This window comes from Styela clava, chromosome 8, assembly GCF_964204865.1.
Source record: "Styela clava chromosome 8, kaStyClav1.hap1.2, whole genome shotgun sequence".
Taxonomy (NCBI): Eukaryota; Metazoa; Chordata; class Ascidiacea; order Stolidobranchia; family Styelidae; genus Styela; species Styela clava.
The window spans coordinates 2,478,534-2,496,624 of record NC_135257.1 but is presented as its reverse complement, the minus strand read 5'-3'; the positions used below and the strand labels follow the sequence as shown (position 1 = coordinate 2,496,624).

Here is an 18,091-nt window from a genome sequence, read left to right as displayed (position 1 = left end):
GAGCATTGCTCTCTTGTTTTGATGGTCAGATCAGAACTACGACCAGTAAAACCATAACAGTACTAGTAGTCTATATTTTGATGATCTGGATTACGTGAAAAACACCAAAAATATAGTAGTCCTAATATTGAAATCGTTATGACCAATCACCTTATCCGATGAGTGATAATTTCCAGCAGCATTCTTCAGTGACGTTGAAAACCTTGTTTCAAGTTGTTATGACTCGACTTCAACTCACTGGGTAATTGACAACACCTGACACTAAACTTGGATTAAACTAGAAGATAGATAGATAGATAGTTTATTTCGAAAACTCCATAACAAACCTAAATTTAAAATGGAGAATTCTGGAGGGCAAGCAAAACCTACAAAAAAGTTTAAAACATGAAGTATCTCATGTGCCTGCCCACCAGCACGCACACAAAAACACAAGCCCAATTAAATGAGGCTTGGGCCCAATTTAAAAAACAAAATACACGATAGTAATAAACTTTCGGGCTGTTGTACTCTCTTTCAACAATTACGTTGATAATGACCAATACCTACAACCTCATGCAAAGATAATGTGGGGAGTGGAATGTAATAAATTTGCGACGATAGTCATACTCATGAAGCCATGAAAGCTTTAAGAAAAACCAAGCCATGAAAAACTACACTGATTGCTAGATTGGGCATTGCGGAAAAGGTGATAAGTGGTTTAATATACAAACAACATCCATACATCCTTAGCCCAGCCCGGGACACATGACGCCAGATGTCAATTCTGGGATGTTGGTAGTAAATTATATAGACCAGGAGTGGGCAACCATTGATACGCGTGCCAAACTCACACAAGCACGGCTATCTGGAACGCGAACGAAGCCTCAGAAACAAGAACTTTCCCCTTTAAAAAGTATCATCCGATGGAAATTGGTGTTTGCTTTCGTATGTTAACAGTTCGTTATTTAATATAATTGAACTCTTCAGTTCTTTTATGACAAATGGCTACAAAGAAATATGTTATGACGTAAGAACCAGACTCATTTTCTCATTTCCTCAAGGCTCTTCCTCTTCACATATACCTTTAAAAATGTCAGTAGTATGTTTTCACAAATTTCGATAGGGAAGCTGAATAATTTTGTTATTGAATTTAGCCGATTTTGGCACGCGAACCGAAAAGTGTTGGTTTTCACAGTACCAGCTGTCCCAACCTTCTAATTCTTCGGAATGTGGTGCGCGGTTAGGGGAATTTTCCACAATGCTATCGACGCAATCGACTCTGCAAATTAGAGACGCGCTTGCTGACTGCTGCTATATGCGTAGTGGTCGCGTCCTTGTTTCATATTACTGTATTAGCGATCCAGTACATTGGAGATTAATGGCAGTATGTGGTCAAGATCAAAACATTCTTTCTTTTCTGTTATATTGGGGAGATGTCGAATCAACGGCAAGTGGAATACTAAACTTGCCATTCCTCCAATTGGTAAAAGGCACAAGAGTTTCTTATCAACAGATATGCCTGAAGCTGCAAATTTCCCCAACATAAATACATACGAAGATTTGTACAAATTCAGTATTGCGCATTCAGACATGTTTTGGGGAGAACTTGCCAAGTCTCGACTACATTGGGACCAACCATTCACAAGAGTTTCAGAATGTAATATGCATGAGGGAAAAATAAAGTGGTTCGCAGACGGTAAACTCAATGTCAGCTATAATTGTGTTGACAGACATGCAAATGAGACACCAGATAAGTTGGCATTAATTTGGGAAAAAGACCAGCCAAATGAAGTTGAAAGTGTTTCATACAAAGAACTTCTATCCATGGTTTGCAGGATTGCAAATTGCTTGATGGCTCAAGGAATAAAGAAAGGAGATTGTGTAACAATTTACATGCCCGTCTCACCAACTGCAGTGGCAACAATGCTAGCATGCGCACGAATAGGTGCTGTTCACAATGTTGTTTTTGCTGGATTCAGTGCAGAGGCACTTGCACAAAGAATTCAAAGTTCAAGCTCGAAAATGGTTATAACCACTGACCAAGGTGTACGAGGTGGGAAAGTTATTGAATTGAAAAGGACTGTAGATGATGCAGTCAAAACATGCCCAAGTGTACAAACAGTCCTTGTCAGCAAGAGAACTGGAGCTAATGTACCAATGAGTGAAAAAGACATTGACTTTGATGAAGCAATTGTTAATGAAAATTCATGGTGCGAACCAGTGTCTATGGATAGTGAAGATTGGCTGTTTACATTATACACATCCGGGAGTACTGGAAAACCTAAGGGAATTGTTCACAGCCAGGCAGGATATCTACTTTACGCTACTGTCACAAGCAAATTTGTTTTTGACATACAAGAAGGCGACATTTTTGGGTGTGTTGCTGACATTGGATGGATAACGGGACATAGTTATGTAGTTTATGGCCCTCTGAGTAATGGCACTACAACAGTTCTATTTGAAAGCACTCCAACATATCCAGATCCAGGAAGATATTGGGACATGGTTCAAAGAATTAAACTAACACAATTTTATGGAGCGCCAACTGCCATTCGTTTGCTTTTGAAACACGGAGACTCGTGGGTTAAGAAATATGATAGATCTTCTCTGCGAGTTCTAGGAAGTGTGGGTGAGCCAATAAATCATGAGGCATGGGAGTGGTATCTCTCTGTTGTTGGAGAGAATAGGTGTACTGTTGTGGATACATGGTGGCAAACTGAGACCGGTGGGATTATGATAACTCCCAGACCTTCTGGGGTGGATGATGCAATTGAACCCGCTATGCCAATGCGACCATTTTATGGTATTCAGCCCGCTTTACTTGATGAATCCAAGACAGAGATTCAAGGGAATTCAGTTTCTGGTGCTTGTTGTATAAAATATCCATGGCCAGGTATGGCTCGAACCATTCTTGGTGATCATAACAGATTTATAGAAACTTATTATAAACCTTATCCTGGGTTATATTTTTCTGGAGATGGTGCTAATCGAACAGCTGATGGTAATTATCAGATAACTGGTCGCATGGATGATGTGATCAATGTAAGTGGACACAGACTCGGAACTGCTGAAGTGGAAGATGTTATTGATGAACATCATGCAGTTGCAGAATCTGCAGTTGTTGGTTACCCTCATGATATAAAAGGAGAGGCTCCATTCGCATTCTTGACATTGAAAGAGAATCAAAATATTTCGGCTGAGGATTTGGAAAAGGAGTTAAAACAAATGATAAAGGAGAAAATATCTTCATTTGCAATACCTGATATTTTTATCGTCACAGATGGACTTCCTAAAACAAGATCAGGGAAAATAATGCGCAGGATATTGAGAAAGATAGCAGTGGAGGACACTGATAATCTTGGTGATGTCAGTACGTTGGCTGATCCATCTGTGGTGAAAAAACTTGTTGCATCGAGAAAAATTTTAAAAACCTAAATATTGTGTTATTTTATTATCAAAACATTGGGTTGTTGCAATTCATTTTTCACTTCTAATAATTGTTTTACGTATCATTAATGAGCAATCAATCAATTTTGTATATATTCAATAGATTCTATAAATTAAACACTTCCATATTAAATACATGTGCTATATTTAATTTCTCTTTATCATGTCAGCCCCGAATCGCTTGTGTTATCTATTGTCATACCTCAACTCATTGAAATCACATCTTCACTAAGGAATTGTCAAATATTAGCCAACGGTGTTATAAATTTCATTGCATTTATTTTATTGCTTGGAACAAACGATCTTTTCATGTGTGTACCATTTCTTTTAAATGTGCAGCTTTAATATACTTAATCTTAAATACATCCATCACAAGTGGCCTATATAGCATGTGACAAACAATCCACACTTATTTTCTTTGGGGAAGTAGGTTAAAAAAATTCCTGCACGTCAGAACTTGCCAGATGATTTATTTATGCATACCCCCATGTCAATGACGATTACTCAGTAGCATAGCAGGAAGCCAATGGCCCATTAAAGAAAGCATCAAGCTCTCAATACCATCTGGAATTATGTAACATAAAACGCATCCCATTTTGTTGTTTTTTTTATTACGCAAATGCAGTTACGATATGGCAAATGAAATAAAAGGGCAAGATGGTTCAGAAATTACTTAAAAATTAGGATAATCTTAACACTGATATTATGAAGTTCCCCTAAAACTGATAAAAAGCTAAAATATATTGATTGGTGTAACTAATTTAAAAAAAAAATGTTATTTGCATGTAGAATGATAACACAATATTTCATACTTTAATAGTTGTACAATACAAATGATCTTTAACATACTAAACGGCTCTTCAGGACTTTCTATGTTGTGTCATTGTTAGCATATCTGATAACAAAGCCATAGCAATTTGTAACTAAAGCAACCCACAATAATTAAATGTAAATCTATCCAATGATTCGTTTTCAAAGCACCCTTAACAAAGACACAAACAGCATAAAACTAGAAATATTCACAACACGTGAAAACTAGAGAGCACTACTCAAATGGATCAGCTCAGGTTTGAATGACTGACATCCAGCTGAATGTATAACTTGTAATATGGTGAATTTTTGTGACTAAAAGTAGAGAGAGGGGAAAAAGTTCAGAACAACAACAAAATAGCAAAATTATTCACTACAAGTTTAACAAAAATTAAATGACAACTTGTTCTCTTTTTGATCTATGAAAAAGTAACTGGAGGATAGCAACTACTCCCTAATAGTTTCAAGTGGTGGAATGACTAACAACAAAATATGACACTAAAACAACACTCGTGGGAGGAGCTTGTTTAAATACGCGCTTGCTGTAAAACAAATTTGTACCGTATTTCAACCTTCTTTAGAGGATGTTAATATCACCATGATTGTTATATGGTTAAATGCAACATGATCGTTTTGATTCTAGTTAAGCTTCACTTTAAATGATTATGACGTATGCATGCAATTAATTCAGCATTCTTATTTGTATGTAAATGCCGACTGACTCCAATCATAATAAGTCCCCATATTAGGTGTGTCAGCTGATGGGGGGGCACTAGGTTTCGAATCAGCGTTTGATGTAGTCACCGCTGAACCATATTTAATTGCATCATCATAGTTTGGTGGAGGAGGTTCTTTTGGCCCTGGTGGTGACAAAGTCTCATATCCAGGAGCAGCAGAAGACATATCACCTGTAATAGAGTTTGTTGAATGAAGTAAGCCTCTTTGATTGAATTATCACCTTGCTCAGAAGGCAATTGTTTTTCAACTACATCATTGTTTCCTCACACATAACAAGGATACTATGACCCTTTAATACAGCGATCTTCAAAACACCAATAAACTTTTTTTTTGTGTCGCGTATACATGTCCTACAGATACATATGCTTATGTATTTAGTAATGCTCATTGAAACAAGCACAAATTTACACATTAGTCGTGTGCCTATTCATACTTAGCCAGTGATTCCACATAGACATGGAACGTAATATGGAATGAATGATTTGTTAAAAGAATTATATAGTTAGCCTCTTGCTGACTTCACTAATAATGTACAAACATAGAGAAAATCGTATGTGACAATAGTTTGAAAACCGATAAAACTGGCAAGCCTCTTCGTATTTACTATGTTCTAATAGAATTGTGATGATCTATGCCAAATTCACACTTTCTTGTATACGGTTTCAGAACATGTGGTTTTACATAATATACCGGTATAATAACAATATATTAGAATGGTTAAACATTAATATTCAAAGCCTATTAAAGGTAGTTTTAGAAGTGATTAGTTAGGGTAATACTTATTTTTGAAATGGAACATTAAGCGAATATTATATAAAACTATTTGACATTGTCTAAAGCAGTGTATTTCGACATGGGTTAAATTTCACTATTGCATTTTATCCAACCTTGAAATTCGTATCCATTATAAGCTGGTACCTCATTTTTTGTCATCATGATACACCAATGAGAGATAATCAGTACTGAATAGTTACTATTTACTACTCTCATTGGGTATTGGCATACTGTAAACTGTTACTCATTGAAATTGTGTCTTCATTGTATAGTTAACAAATATTAGCAAAAGGCGTTAGAAATTTTATTGCATTTGTGCATTTATTGCCTGAATCAAAGACTTTTTTATTGGTTTATTGTATCCATGTTGTAAATGTGCACAAAGGAACACTACAGATAACCCCAACACCAAACTGTAAAGCAATAAAAAAAAATTTAACAGATAGTCTTCTGCTTGCGAAAATATCAGCATACCTTGGTCGTGTGGTGTGTATGCATCTGCCGCAGGAGCAGAAGGTGTTACGCCCGACTGATGTTGAGGTTGTTGATTATTTCCTATGAATATTGCAACAGGATTGCTTATGATTGTCATGGAACACCATCCAGAAAGCAAAACTTCAAACTTGTAAAAATATAAATATACATATATTACAGACAAACTTGACTGGTAGCAAATCAGAATGAACGGAATTCATTTTTGCACAAATATATATATATATTAATATATATGTCAGATTTTCATTCATTGCAATAAACAAATTGCTTTTAATTACTGCTTCCAATTCTAACAGGAAGTGTTCATGTATATAAATAACTTTGTTTCAAGTAATGTCACATTATGCGAAATGGTATAGCTCTCAAGCTTGATCACATGATCGTAAATGTATCAGAATATTTTTAACAAGTGCAAAATCGATGTGGATACTGGATATCACTAGATTTCAATAACTAAACTGATCTGATTGTGTTATTTGGTTGTAATTCATAAATCTACCTAGAATCTCCAGAGAAATCTTGAAACAACATAAAAAATCTTGAATTATGTTCCATATTTACCTGCAAAGAATACTTGACATCAATCGATTGACAATGTTTTAGGTCAGATTCAGGTATGCCTGGGATTGCAATAGATCTTCGATTCACAAGATTGACTGTACCTCGAGGCCTCACATTCTCACAATCCCATTGAGCTACTAAATACTTTTTTTCTTTAGATTTCAAGTTTCCCGAAGAGGTGAATGAAAAATCAGACCTCCGGCCATACACTGTCAAATGCTGTACAAGCGACATTCTGACTTTTTCTGTTGCGACTGAACTGAAAAATAAATTTTGAGATGTGTCCAGGGGGGGTTAGGTGAAATTAAAACATTACATCAAAAGTGCTATTCACGACGACGTAATAATGCATTTAATAAACTAAAATGCATGGTCGTTCACAGCGAAATTCCACTGTTACGTGTAGCCCGGCTCTTTTTGCTGTGAAAATTAATTTTAGAGATAACTTCAGCTCGCAGATATCAGTAGCGTCATGATGGTTTATATGTACAAAAAACATGCTTGCATGTAGCGCCGATCAAATGCATGAAATGTGAAACTATTACTTGGAATTTATTGTTAATTGAGTTGATATTTTATTGCAATTCAATGATTATTTACATGCGCCATGATTAGTGGCAGGTCAAATCGTATTTTTTATGAGTCGAAATCGTATTTTATCGAGTTATTCGAATATTTTCAACGAACACCGAATAATGAATATTGTCATTTTAAACGTAATTAATTGGGATTTTGGCCGCCAAAACAATCGCTGTGACAATAAATATATTTTTTTTGGATTCTACTAGAGGAATGAAAACTCCATAACAATGCGGCGTTTTTTATTTCATGATTTTGTCATAATCGAAGGCAGCAATAAATTTTTTGTCACTGCAATCGTTTCGGCGACTGACATTCCGATTAATGTTGTTAAATTATATTAAAGCACTTCGGATATCGTAGTTTGGTTTCTATATTTCGGACAGAATTGTGGCTTCACATTGGCGAAGATGTCAGAGAGTGAAGAGACAACTATTAAGGAGTGCATCCAGAACACAAATTTATTTTATTCTCATTTTTATCTTCTGTGTAGAATTTGTATCACAGTTTGCAAATTACGGTCCCAATTTAAAGCGAACAATATTATCATTACTGACCCCAGGATGTGATATTTGTGAAGCAGATAGTTGACATTTTTGTGTTTTTAATTTTAGATCGTGTCCGTGTTACATTCGTATTAAATAATAATAAAAAGCTCTGCAAATTGGTAATTCCTTGAATACTCAGTGTTGGGTATCTAAAAACCTGATACCAAACACATAAATAAATCGGCAATAATGGCATTTCTACATGGTCAAAATAATATTCCTTCCCCAATATCTCGAGAAATTTCCATAAAATACATTATTTACCTGTCTTACTTATCTGGTTTGACGTTTCAAAAACGGTGTTGACACGCTTGCAAAATTAGGAATTGAAAAATGTGACGCAAAGAGGCAAGGAAAATTTTTTTCACATTTATCTTTCTTACCAGTTAGCGATAGCCATCTGTAAATTAATGTTAATAAATTCTAATTTGCTTTTCAATGCGCTGTGATTTATATTAATAAAAGTGCTTAACCCTTTCCGTGCGGTGGGCACGTATACGTACCCACGACAAAACTCGCTAGATTGCGGCGGGTACGTTGATGTACTCCACTGTTTTATTTAGCGATTAGTCATTGATAAGAAGTCTTCTTCGAGATTAACATAAGCGACGGTAAATCTCGCTTTCGTTTACCATGGGAATTTTATTTGCGGCGGAGCGAGGGAGTGTTTTTGAAATTTATGCAAATTTCAGTGTTTTTTGGGTGGTGATAGAAGACATATTATCCCTTCCATCTACCAAAGTATTTTGAGTTAGATAACGAAATTGCTACAGCAATATTATGCTATTGTTTGCCAACCAAGAAGCGGTAACAGTAAAGGATTTAGCGAATATTTCTATTTTTTATCACAGTTTGAATTTTCAACACTCAAGAAAAAAAAAATCCCTTTTATCTATCCGGTTTGTGACTCAGACCACCCCTTTTAAAAAAAATTTTTTTTTAATCGCCAGTTGCAAGCTCTTTAAATAAGCTTTCCAACGAGCCGTCAGTGGGCAGCAGAGGATCATTACTTTTTCGTTAGTCGATTAGTTGTGGGGGTACAAATGCATAAAGTCGGCGTAGCAAATACGATTATTTAATAAAAAATAAAAAATCGCATGGAAAGGGTTAAGTCGTAAAACGAACGTTTTTAAATTAGTTTAAAACCCTTCTCTCCTTTTGCGCCCATAACGGCGGTTAAATTCGTCTCATGTCTGTTTCATGGAGAGAAGGAAAAATACGCCTTCCGGAATTGCAATCAACAATTACACATTCTTATTTATCATTATCAGCGCTAACTAAAAAAAATAACATCTCTTGAAGATGGCGGAGGTTAATTGCATCACAGTGATAACGCGCAGAATAATATCGTGTAGGCCGCAAAACCAGAATGCGCAATCGTAAAACTCCGCGGTTGCTTTTTTGTAGATGAAATTCACATCAAAGTTTTTTTTAAACGGGGTAATCTCACCCCCCCCCCACCGCTGGCTATGCGATTGGATGTGTCGGTCAGAAGTCATGAAAGTATTTAGATAAAAATAACAGGGTCCGGCCAGCAAAATAGAAATCAGAGCAGTAAAGGGTATTTACCATTTGGTGCAATTTTGCACATACTATAACCAGCATTGGTCGACTTCTGAGAATTTTTTTTGCAAAAAAGTTTTATACATAAAAGATTCGGGGCTCCCAAAGTATGCGAACCAAGATGGCGGACATTGAAACGTAACATGGGTAACAGGTTGGGGTTAGGCGATAATTTTTTTCCAATTTTCCTTATTTTAGTCCTATTATCAGTTCGAAGACTAGCCAAGAGCCTCCCGTAGTATTTATACCTAAAATTATGGCCTAACCCTAACCTAGTACAGATATTACATTCCGATGTCCGCCATCTTGATTCGCATACTTCGGGAGCCCCAAAGATTCTATATTGGTCAAGGGATAATAAAAAAAGGTAGAATGGGTATGTGAACAAAGATGGCGGACACCGGAACGCAGTGTGTGTACCAAGTTAGGGTTAGGCCATAATTTCAGGTACAAATACTACGGAAGTCACTTTGCTAGTCCACAAACTCTTAATAGAACTAAAATAAGGAAAATTAGAATATTACCTGGTTCACATACTACGAGAGTACCGTAAAACGGGGTGACTTTGACCTCACGGGTTGACTTTGGCCCCATTTTGAGAATTTGTTTAAAACCCACCCAAATCTACTTTTATTTGATATTTCCCATTTTATTTTGTTTTGATACTGTAGTTAATAACAGCAGCAATAATTATACAACAAAAAATCTTGTCACTTTATGAAAAATATTTGGGAAAAAAAACTTTTTCATTTGGAGGGTCAGAAATAAAAAAATTGAAAAAAAAATCGCAACTCAGTACTTTTATTGAGAAGTCCAAAAAAGAAACATTCAATTGTCCTTATTCTTTACAGGTTGGAAGAGATATTCTCTGTGAAGGTTTTTATGGTGTTTGGAACAAGTTTAAACTAGTTGGGGGCGTATGAGGGAGGTTTTTTGCCCACAATGCAAAATTCCATGTAATATGGTACTGACTTTGGCCCACCTTATTACCCTATACAAACCTACTTTTTTGTTTTATTTTTCAGAAATAAAACGAATTTATTTTCTCATTCTAGTCATCCAGTTAATCTATAAATGTAAACAGTTTATTTCAAATCATGGTGAGAAAATTCAGTCGTGTTTTGGGCAGTAGAAGATACCATGATTATAGTGAGAAAAAACTTCAGCGAGCTCTGGAAGCAATTAAAAGGGGAGAATCGCAAAGAAACGTTGCAGCACAGTTCAATATACCTAGGAGTACTTTGAAGAATAAGTTGAAACTGAGGCACATGAAAAAATTTGGTGGGCAAACAGTTTTATCTGCAGAAACTGAGAAAATTCTAGTGGAGCACTGCATAGCCGTAAGCAGTTTTGGTTTTCCGATAGCACAGGAAGATTTGAGAAGCATAGTTAAAGCTTATCTTGATGCAAAAGGAGTGACTGTCAGTAAATTTCACAGCAATTATCCTGGAGTTGAATGGGTGAAAGCATTCTTAAAAAGGCACTCAGAACTAACGGTGCGATTCGCAACGAATATAAAAAAGAAAAGGGCAGGGGTATCGAGTGAGACTATTGAAAAATATTTTGAAAACATCGAAGAAGAGTTGGATGATGTGCCCCCGGAAAATATTTGGAATTATGATGAAACAAACTTAACTGATGACCCAGGTATGAGTGACTTTGCTTTTAAGTATATACAGTACTACGGTATTCAATTTTTCAAGCGTTCTTTGTTAATCCCCTTTTTTAAAATATTTACTGCGTCAAATCAAATTTTAAACTATTTATGGTGTTATGTAAAATTTCACTTTGGCTTGCAGTCTAGTATGGATAATAAATATTACTGTATTGTGATCAAAGCATTTATTTTTAGGGCAAAAGAAGATAATATGCAAGCGCGGCTGCAAATACCCAGAAAGAATCCTGAATTCGACAAAATCTGCAATAAGTTTGATGTTCTGTGGGAATGCAGCAGGAGCAGTGATGCCACCGTATGTAGTGTACAAAGCCGAGAATCTGTGGAGCACTTGGGTTGAAGGAGGACCACCAGGGACACTATACAACAGATCAAGATCAGGCTGGTTTGATGGATTTAGTTTTCAAGATTGGTTTAATCGAATGGTGCTGCCTAGGCTGAAGCGTCAAAATGGGAAAAAAGTTCTCATTGGGGATAATTTATCCTCCCATATCAGTCCAGATGTTCTGAAATCATGTCTTGATCACAATATAGCTTTCATATGTCTACCGCCTAATTCGACGCACCTCACCCAACCCCTGGATATTGCCTATTTCAGGCCAATGAAAGTCGCTTGGAGATCGATATTGAATTCTGTGAAAAGTAAAGAAAGAAGGCAGACATCCGCAACGCTAAGAAAAGATGAGTTTCCAGCACTTTTGAACAAACTCTGCTTTGCTCTTGATGTCAGGGGAGCAAACAACCTAGTTGCAGGATTTAAAAAAGCAGGACTTGTTCCGCTCAATAAAGAAGAAGTTCTCAGTAGATTACCAAGAACTACGAGTCATGATGATTCTGATGTTATCAGTGAAAAATTTCTTGAGAAAATTTCAGATTTAAGATCTTCTGTGGCAAAGGAAACTAAAACAAGAAAGAAGGTTCAGGTAGAACCTGGGAAAAGCGCATGTGAGGAAGATGTGGCAAGACTTGAAAAAACGGTTTCAAAAAAAGCTCAAGCAAATCAAAATATTGAAGATTCAGATTCAACGGTTGAAATTGTTTCCTCAGACGATGAATGCGATGAAGCCTCTACTCCTGAATCATCCAACTCTCACTCTGTAGTTTCAACTGCTCATCACTTGCCATTTGAAGAATGCAACATTGGTGATTATGTTATAATTTCGTATGAGGGTGAATTATACCCTGGAATTGTCAAAACCCGCACAACTGACGGGTGCGAGGTGAGTGTCATGGAGAAGTCTGGATGTAACTGGAGATGGCCATTTCGGAAAGATCAGATTTTTTACGACTGGAGCAGCATAAAACGTTGTATCAGTCCCCCAGATCTCATAAATGCGCGAGGCATCTATAAAGTGTCTGAATTGAACTGAACTGACCTTTTTGCCATGATATCAACTGCTATGAATGAATACAGACATGTTTAATTTTGATTTTTGCAGTGCCATTATAAAATGGCCGATTTCGTTGAGTGTTCTAATTTTTTTGGGGTTTCTGTTTTTTTAAAAAGTCTCTGTGGGCCAAAGCCCACTGTAATAAATGTTTTCTTTGTCTCAGTATGGGTACAGCTTAATTTATGGGGAGAAATAGGCACTGGGCCAAAGTGGTACCGAAATTGCTGGTGACTTTGGCCCACCGTAAATTAAAAAAAATAATATAGAAAAAACAAATATTTTGGTTCAATGATTATGCACGACGTATACCCCCTCTAAAATGCATAGTTTGGACCCGGAATAGCAATTCATAGATTTTTAATATTCGAGATATTTTGACTGAAAGACCAAAAATGGGTCATAGTCACCCCGCTTTACGGTACCCAAAAAACTATATCAATATGCCAGCCATTTAAAGCACCATGAAAGGAAAATATAATTATGACGGCCAATGCAGTCAGTCGTAAACAGGACTGTGGGTGAAGTCAGTAATAATTTACACAGAAATCCAAACAATGACGCTTTGGCTCTGGCTCCCAAAGCTGAGGCGTTTGAAACAATGACTCAGACTCCAGATCCCTGATCATGAACATAAATTTGATCATTGGTTAACAATGTTATGCAACTGTCTGAGAAAAAGGAATAGGGGGGAGTGGGGCTATTTGAGTAGTTTTTGACATTTGAACCGATGTAAAATCTGAGTGAAATCGATTCTCCGTGAAATTATGGTTTCATTGTAACATTCTGACCCTGTACTTCCTTGCATAACAGTTTGAGTCTTATTCAATGTATTCAAGTCACCTTAAAATGCAATTTTTTTTTGGAAGTCAGTATACTCAATTTACCTAATTTTTCGAGGATAATTGAGTATACTGACATCTACCAGTCAAATCAAATCTAAGAAAGCCCTAGAATCAAATCAAAGACCTGCATGAGAAACTTGGGTACATATAGTTTATTTTAAAAAATAGTAATTACAAAAACCTTGAAACATAATTATCTGACATCACTTTAAACTTGGTATGATAGATCGCGATTATGGTTTCCATAAACTTTTTACCACAAATAGGCTTTTAGTTTAAATACGAGTTCACTATGGACTAGAAATGGGTGGTTTGACTTGGCCAACAACTTCCTTGATAGAGATACTTTTTATGTTCCTATTTTGGGTTAAATCTAACACAAAATCTTTGAGCTCTTTAATACACTGGTATCATACAAAGTTCATTTTATATACATTGGTCAGGACAACTTGGCCAAGGAATTCCCTTTCCCCGTATTTCAACCAGCCAGTCAAGGTCTTGATTTCATTAATGTCAGAATATGCTACTTATAGTTAGTCCTCGGTTATAATCAGCTATACAATGTGAGAATTCTGTTTCATATTCTGTCTCATCGTCAATAAAGCCCAATCTAATTCTGACTCTGTTACTGCTTTTCTGAACTTAAAATTATGATCCTTCTCTTTGCTGCTTTTCTTTTTTCTACCAATCATATTCGTTTAAGTCTATCCTATCAGTATAATGGTATATACTTTCAACTGACGTTATATAGTTTTCGCCTGAATTCTTTTTCTGGGGCGGCTGTTTTTTTATTATTACTACATGTTTTCGGAGATGACAGTGAGTGTGATTACGTCAACTAAAGCCTTTGTAAATGCACTAAGCTTACTGATGGAGTAGGACTCTGTGCTTGGATTGTCCACAGCTTTCTTTTTCACTATTTTTTTTTAGTTACAAGAACTGCTTTCTCAAAATCCTACGATTGCCCATTGTGGATTTACACTCATATTCATGAAAAATAGAAGCCTATATTGAAAGATTGACATGATAAAGGCTACAAAAAAGTGTTAGGGCTCAAAATAGTCACACAGAACCTCATAATCCTGTGTTATAGCAGTGGGAGAGGCCATTTATGCATATATCCAATTTACCCCACGGTAAATTTCCGACAGACTCAATTTACCTCGATTTTTTCAAACATCAATGAAACAAAAAGTCAATGAGTTACACAAAAATTATCTACTGGGGCAAAGAGAGTCTTTACTAAGGTACTAAAAGGCATCACAAAAAGTTCAAAATATACTATCAGAAAAGTGTCACGTGAAAGTTTCCAAAACAATTTTTTTCGTGAACAAAAAAAATTTCACATACAAACATCTAAAACAATTTTATCATTAGTAGGCAAGTCAGTTATACGCAATGAAATGGAAGCATAGGATATGAACTATTGTTGCTACAAAGTACAAACCATTCACTCAACGTACAAAAAAGTTAGCGAGGTTTTTATACCTTGTACTCAATTAACCCCATATGCTCAATATACCCCCCCCCCCCCCCCTATCTGCTTTTTACCAACCACATCAACAATATATTATATTTAACATATGATTTATTGGGTATTCAAAAAATGTTTCATTTTGAAGCAATTTCCTACCTTCCATTCATAACATATCCATTGACCATTATTGATTCCCCAGGGCTATAATAATTTTTGTCAGTTGTCAACTCAAATTTTATCATTTCAAGACCACCAAAACAGCCAGTGTCTTCACCTTCCCCAAACAGTCGGATCGGCCTCTGAAACATACCGGTATATTAATATGGGACTTGTCAGTCAAGACGAAGTGATTCGGAAAACAACAAATTATGGTAATCTTTTCAAAAGCAAATTTCTGTTATGATTGTTAGGTGAACCAAACTTTTATTAAAAAACTATGCTTGCTTCAAAACAGTGAACAAAGGTAATTAACAAAAGTAAAAATTCCTCTGAATCTGTTCGATTAAAATCATGAAAGAGTAAAAAATTATGACTGAATTCGCAAACTTCTGCTTGTGATACTACTTTGATCAAAGATGCACAAACAAAATTCTCAGCTTTTTGAAATATTCTTTTCCATAGCTATGTTTGTAACTACTTAATGTATCAATGATATCAAATCCTCAATGAGTAGCCATCCACTAGTATGATCTTGCCTGGTTTTGAGCATTAGAATAAATTGGATTATCTAGCCAAAAATATGTTTCAAACCTATTATTCTTACAAGAGGTGCTGGTGGGCTGGTTGGATTATATACATCCATAACGAAGGTGTTAGCTTCATCACTTGCGAAAACTCCACTAGATTCCACAGAGACGGCGATTGTGTATGAAACGGTTCCATATTTTGCTATAAAAGAAGTGAAAATGCTCTTTCAGTTTCTATAGTCGTTAACATTGCATTTGACTATTCTGAATAATATCCCATGACAACCATCTCGACCAGAATGTGAAAAAACTTGTATTTTTTTTTTGTGTTAAACTTAAAGATAAACGTTCCTGAGATCTACAGAAGTAAGTTATGAAGTCATTCAATGAACACTACAATTTAATATGGTGTTAAAAATTGAAACTAGAACACATACATACAAATTTTGAAGGAATAGCAGTTGGAAGTTGGTACTGAAATGGTGAATTGTACAAACCAGGAGTGATAGACACATCTTGTTGGGAATTTTCTACAAAAACAATTCAATGAAATATTGAAAATGCAGGTTAATTAAATGAAATATTAAATGCAGGTTAACCAAATGTATCACAAATATAGTATAACTCAAAGTATCTTATCTAAATTTTAGTATGCTCCAAACCTACAAGAAATCCGTATTTTATTTAAAAAGATGTTTCAATAGCACTGAGATATTTAGTTGTGTATATCAGTATATAAATATATAGAAAAATCTCAAGCATTCATGCCTACTATAAACAGATGAACTACCTTGCCCATACAGAAAGATGTGTCTTACAAAATACACTTCATGCGATTTGTAAGTCTTCTCATCATCTCCACCTGAATCAACCTTCCATTTTACTCTGCATTCTCCAGTTAAAGTAAGTTTAATACCTTAAAAAACAATTAAAAGTTTAAAATAGCTGTTTTAATTGCATAGTATACAGGAATAATATCATGTACATTACTAAATGTTACCGGTAACAGTACCGGTATACTGGTATAACTAAATTAAGGCAGTACCGGTATGGTGCTGCAGTTCAAAAACAGAGCAAGTTCAGAAGGTTTTGAGATAGGACAATACACTGATACGGCAAATAAACAATAGGCAGATAGGATATGCAGGTACTGAGGTATGAGAACATAGTCCAACTATTGGGTTAGGATTCACATATTCACCCTGGGGGAGAGGAAAGTGATAAGATGGCTCAACCAAATGGCGAACCACGGCCTGTCGTCCGGGTATCATTCCATGTCGGGGTACGGGATAAGTCAGTTATTAGTTTTCGGAAACACAGAAGCATGGACTTGATGATGGAGGAAGCCGTAACCAACCAATATCATGTGGTACCATAACACCGTACCGGTACCGCATGTAGTACCAGTAGCTACAGATTTATACAGTTATACTCACTTCGAACTTGTATTTGTCGTTCCACTTGGAAGCTTGCACGACCTTTCACTAAATCTCCAGGCTTGTATGGCTGACGCGAGTCATAAATAACTTTAACATTTTTCAACTTTACCATGTTTGTTTGAAGGCAAAAATCAGACTGTAAGAAGGGTCAATGATGAATCCATTGTTCTCAATATTTCAGAATTTACTAATGCAATTTTTCAACCTCGCTTGAAGTCAAAATCACAAGACACTGAATAAGCCAATGACTAGCGAACAAGCGTTTTGCCTGCTTTGTCCCGTGATTTTGACGTCACGGGGAATTTCATGTTGTTTTAACTGCATCTTGTTGGACTTGTTTGAAAATTTTGTGGTAAGCGTCATCACGTCGTGTTTTAGTCCGATGCGGATGTGATATTGGATGCAATAGAAATTTTTGGACTAAAACTTTGGAAAACCAGATAAACATAGAACCTCCAGTGAATATAATTTTAGAACTGTAACTGGGGCTGACAGCACATTTGAACGCAGACACTGCACCCAGGACGTTTGCACCTACATACTTTTGCACCTATTAACATTCACACCTTCGGATATTTGCACCCTGGACATTTGCACGCACAGACATTTGCACAAGCGGATATTAGCACCCACGTACATCAGCACCCATGTACATTTGTACCCACACACATTTGCACCCACGTACATTTGAACCCACGGGCACTTGCATTCATGTACATTTGCACCCACGTAGACTACATTTCCACCAATTGACATTTGCACCGACGCCCATTTGTACCTATGCACATTTGCATCCACGAACATTTGTACCCAAGACATTCTCACGCATATGCATTCGTCCAATGAACATCTTTCCCCGTGTATATTCGTACCTGCATACACTTGCACCCATGTTCACTCGCGAATGACTGTGTTTCAGACAATTTAATATTAATTTGAGTTATAAGTATAATTATCCACTGGAAATGAAGAAAGCTTACAAATTTTAAGTAGCCTTTATTCTTGGTTCGAGTCGCTGCGTTTTTAAAGTCATTGCAAGTTACAATCCCGTCCCACTTCTGTCGGTCATTTTCTTTCGACGAATAAC

The 18,091-nt window shown here is 36.1% G+C and overlaps 3 protein-coding genes across 3 annotated transcripts; 2 read left to right on the top strand and 1 right to left on the bottom strand.

Moving 5' to 3' along the window:
* The first annotated feature begins 1,159 nt into the window (after positions 1-1,159).
* Positions 1,160-3,814, top strand: LOC120345466 (acetyl-coenzyme A synthetase 2-like, mitochondrial). The gene has a single exon (XM_039414923.2). The coding sequence runs from the start codon at positions 1,366-1,368 to the stop codon at positions 3,412-3,414; it is 2,049 nt and encodes a 682-aa protein (XP_039270857.2). The 5' UTR covers positions 1,160-1,365; the 3' UTR covers positions 3,415-3,814.
* A 203-nt stretch (positions 3,815-4,017) lies between these two features.
* LOC120346577 (arrestin domain-containing protein 17-like) lies at positions 4,018-17,311 on the bottom strand. The gene is made up of 8 exons (XM_039416340.2): positions 17,002-17,311; positions 16,356-16,481; positions 16,003-16,095; positions 15,643-15,767; positions 15,036-15,178; positions 6,805-7,063; positions 6,223-6,370; positions 4,018-5,144 (listed from the first exon to the last, which is right to left on the bottom strand). Exons 1-8 carry the CDS (start codon positions 17,114-17,116, stop codon positions 4,933-4,935), a joined length of 1,221 nt encoding a protein of 406 aa, XP_039272274.2. The 5' UTR covers positions 17,117-17,311; the 3' UTR covers positions 4,018-4,932.
* On the top strand, positions 10,017-12,968 carry LOC120326049 (uncharacterized). Its single transcript, XM_039392256.2, has 2 exons — positions 10,017-11,141; positions 11,347-12,968. Exons 1-2 carry the CDS (start codon positions 10,592-10,594, stop codon positions 12,537-12,539), a joined length of 1,743 nt encoding a protein of 580 aa, XP_039248190.2. The 5' UTR covers positions 10,017-10,591; the 3' UTR covers positions 12,540-12,968.
* Positions 17,312-18,091: the final 780 nt, after the last annotated feature.

What these genes read in the sequence shown, in the direction of transcription:
- LOC120345466 (XM_039414923.2), top strand. Translation starts at nt 1,366, where the DNA reads ATGTGGTCAAGATCAAAACATTCTTTCTTTTCTGTTATATTGGGGAGA.
- LOC120326049 (XM_039392256.2), top strand. Translation starts at nt 10,592, where the DNA reads ATGGTGAGAAAATTCAGTCGTGTTTTGGGCAGTAGAAGATACCATGAT. An exon ending in AAACTTAACTGATGACCCAG is followed by an intron (nt 11,142 to 11,346) that starts GTATGAGTGACT and finishes ATTTATTTTTAG; the next exon opens with GGCAAAAGAAGATAATATGC.
- LOC120346577 (XM_039416340.2), bottom strand. Translation starts at nt 17,116, where the DNA reads ATGGTAAAGTTGAAAAATGTTAAAGTTATTTATGACTCGCGTCAGCCA. An exon ending in GGATATGTTATGAATGGAAG is followed by an intron (nt 7,064 to 15,035) that starts GTAGGAAATTGC and finishes TTTATTTTTCAG; the next exon opens with TTCAGTCGCAACAGAAAAAG. An exon ending in ATACACACCACACGACCAAG is followed by an intron (nt 5,145 to 6,222) that starts GTATGCTGATAT and finishes ACTCTATTACAG; the next exon opens with GTGATATGTCTTCTGCTGCT.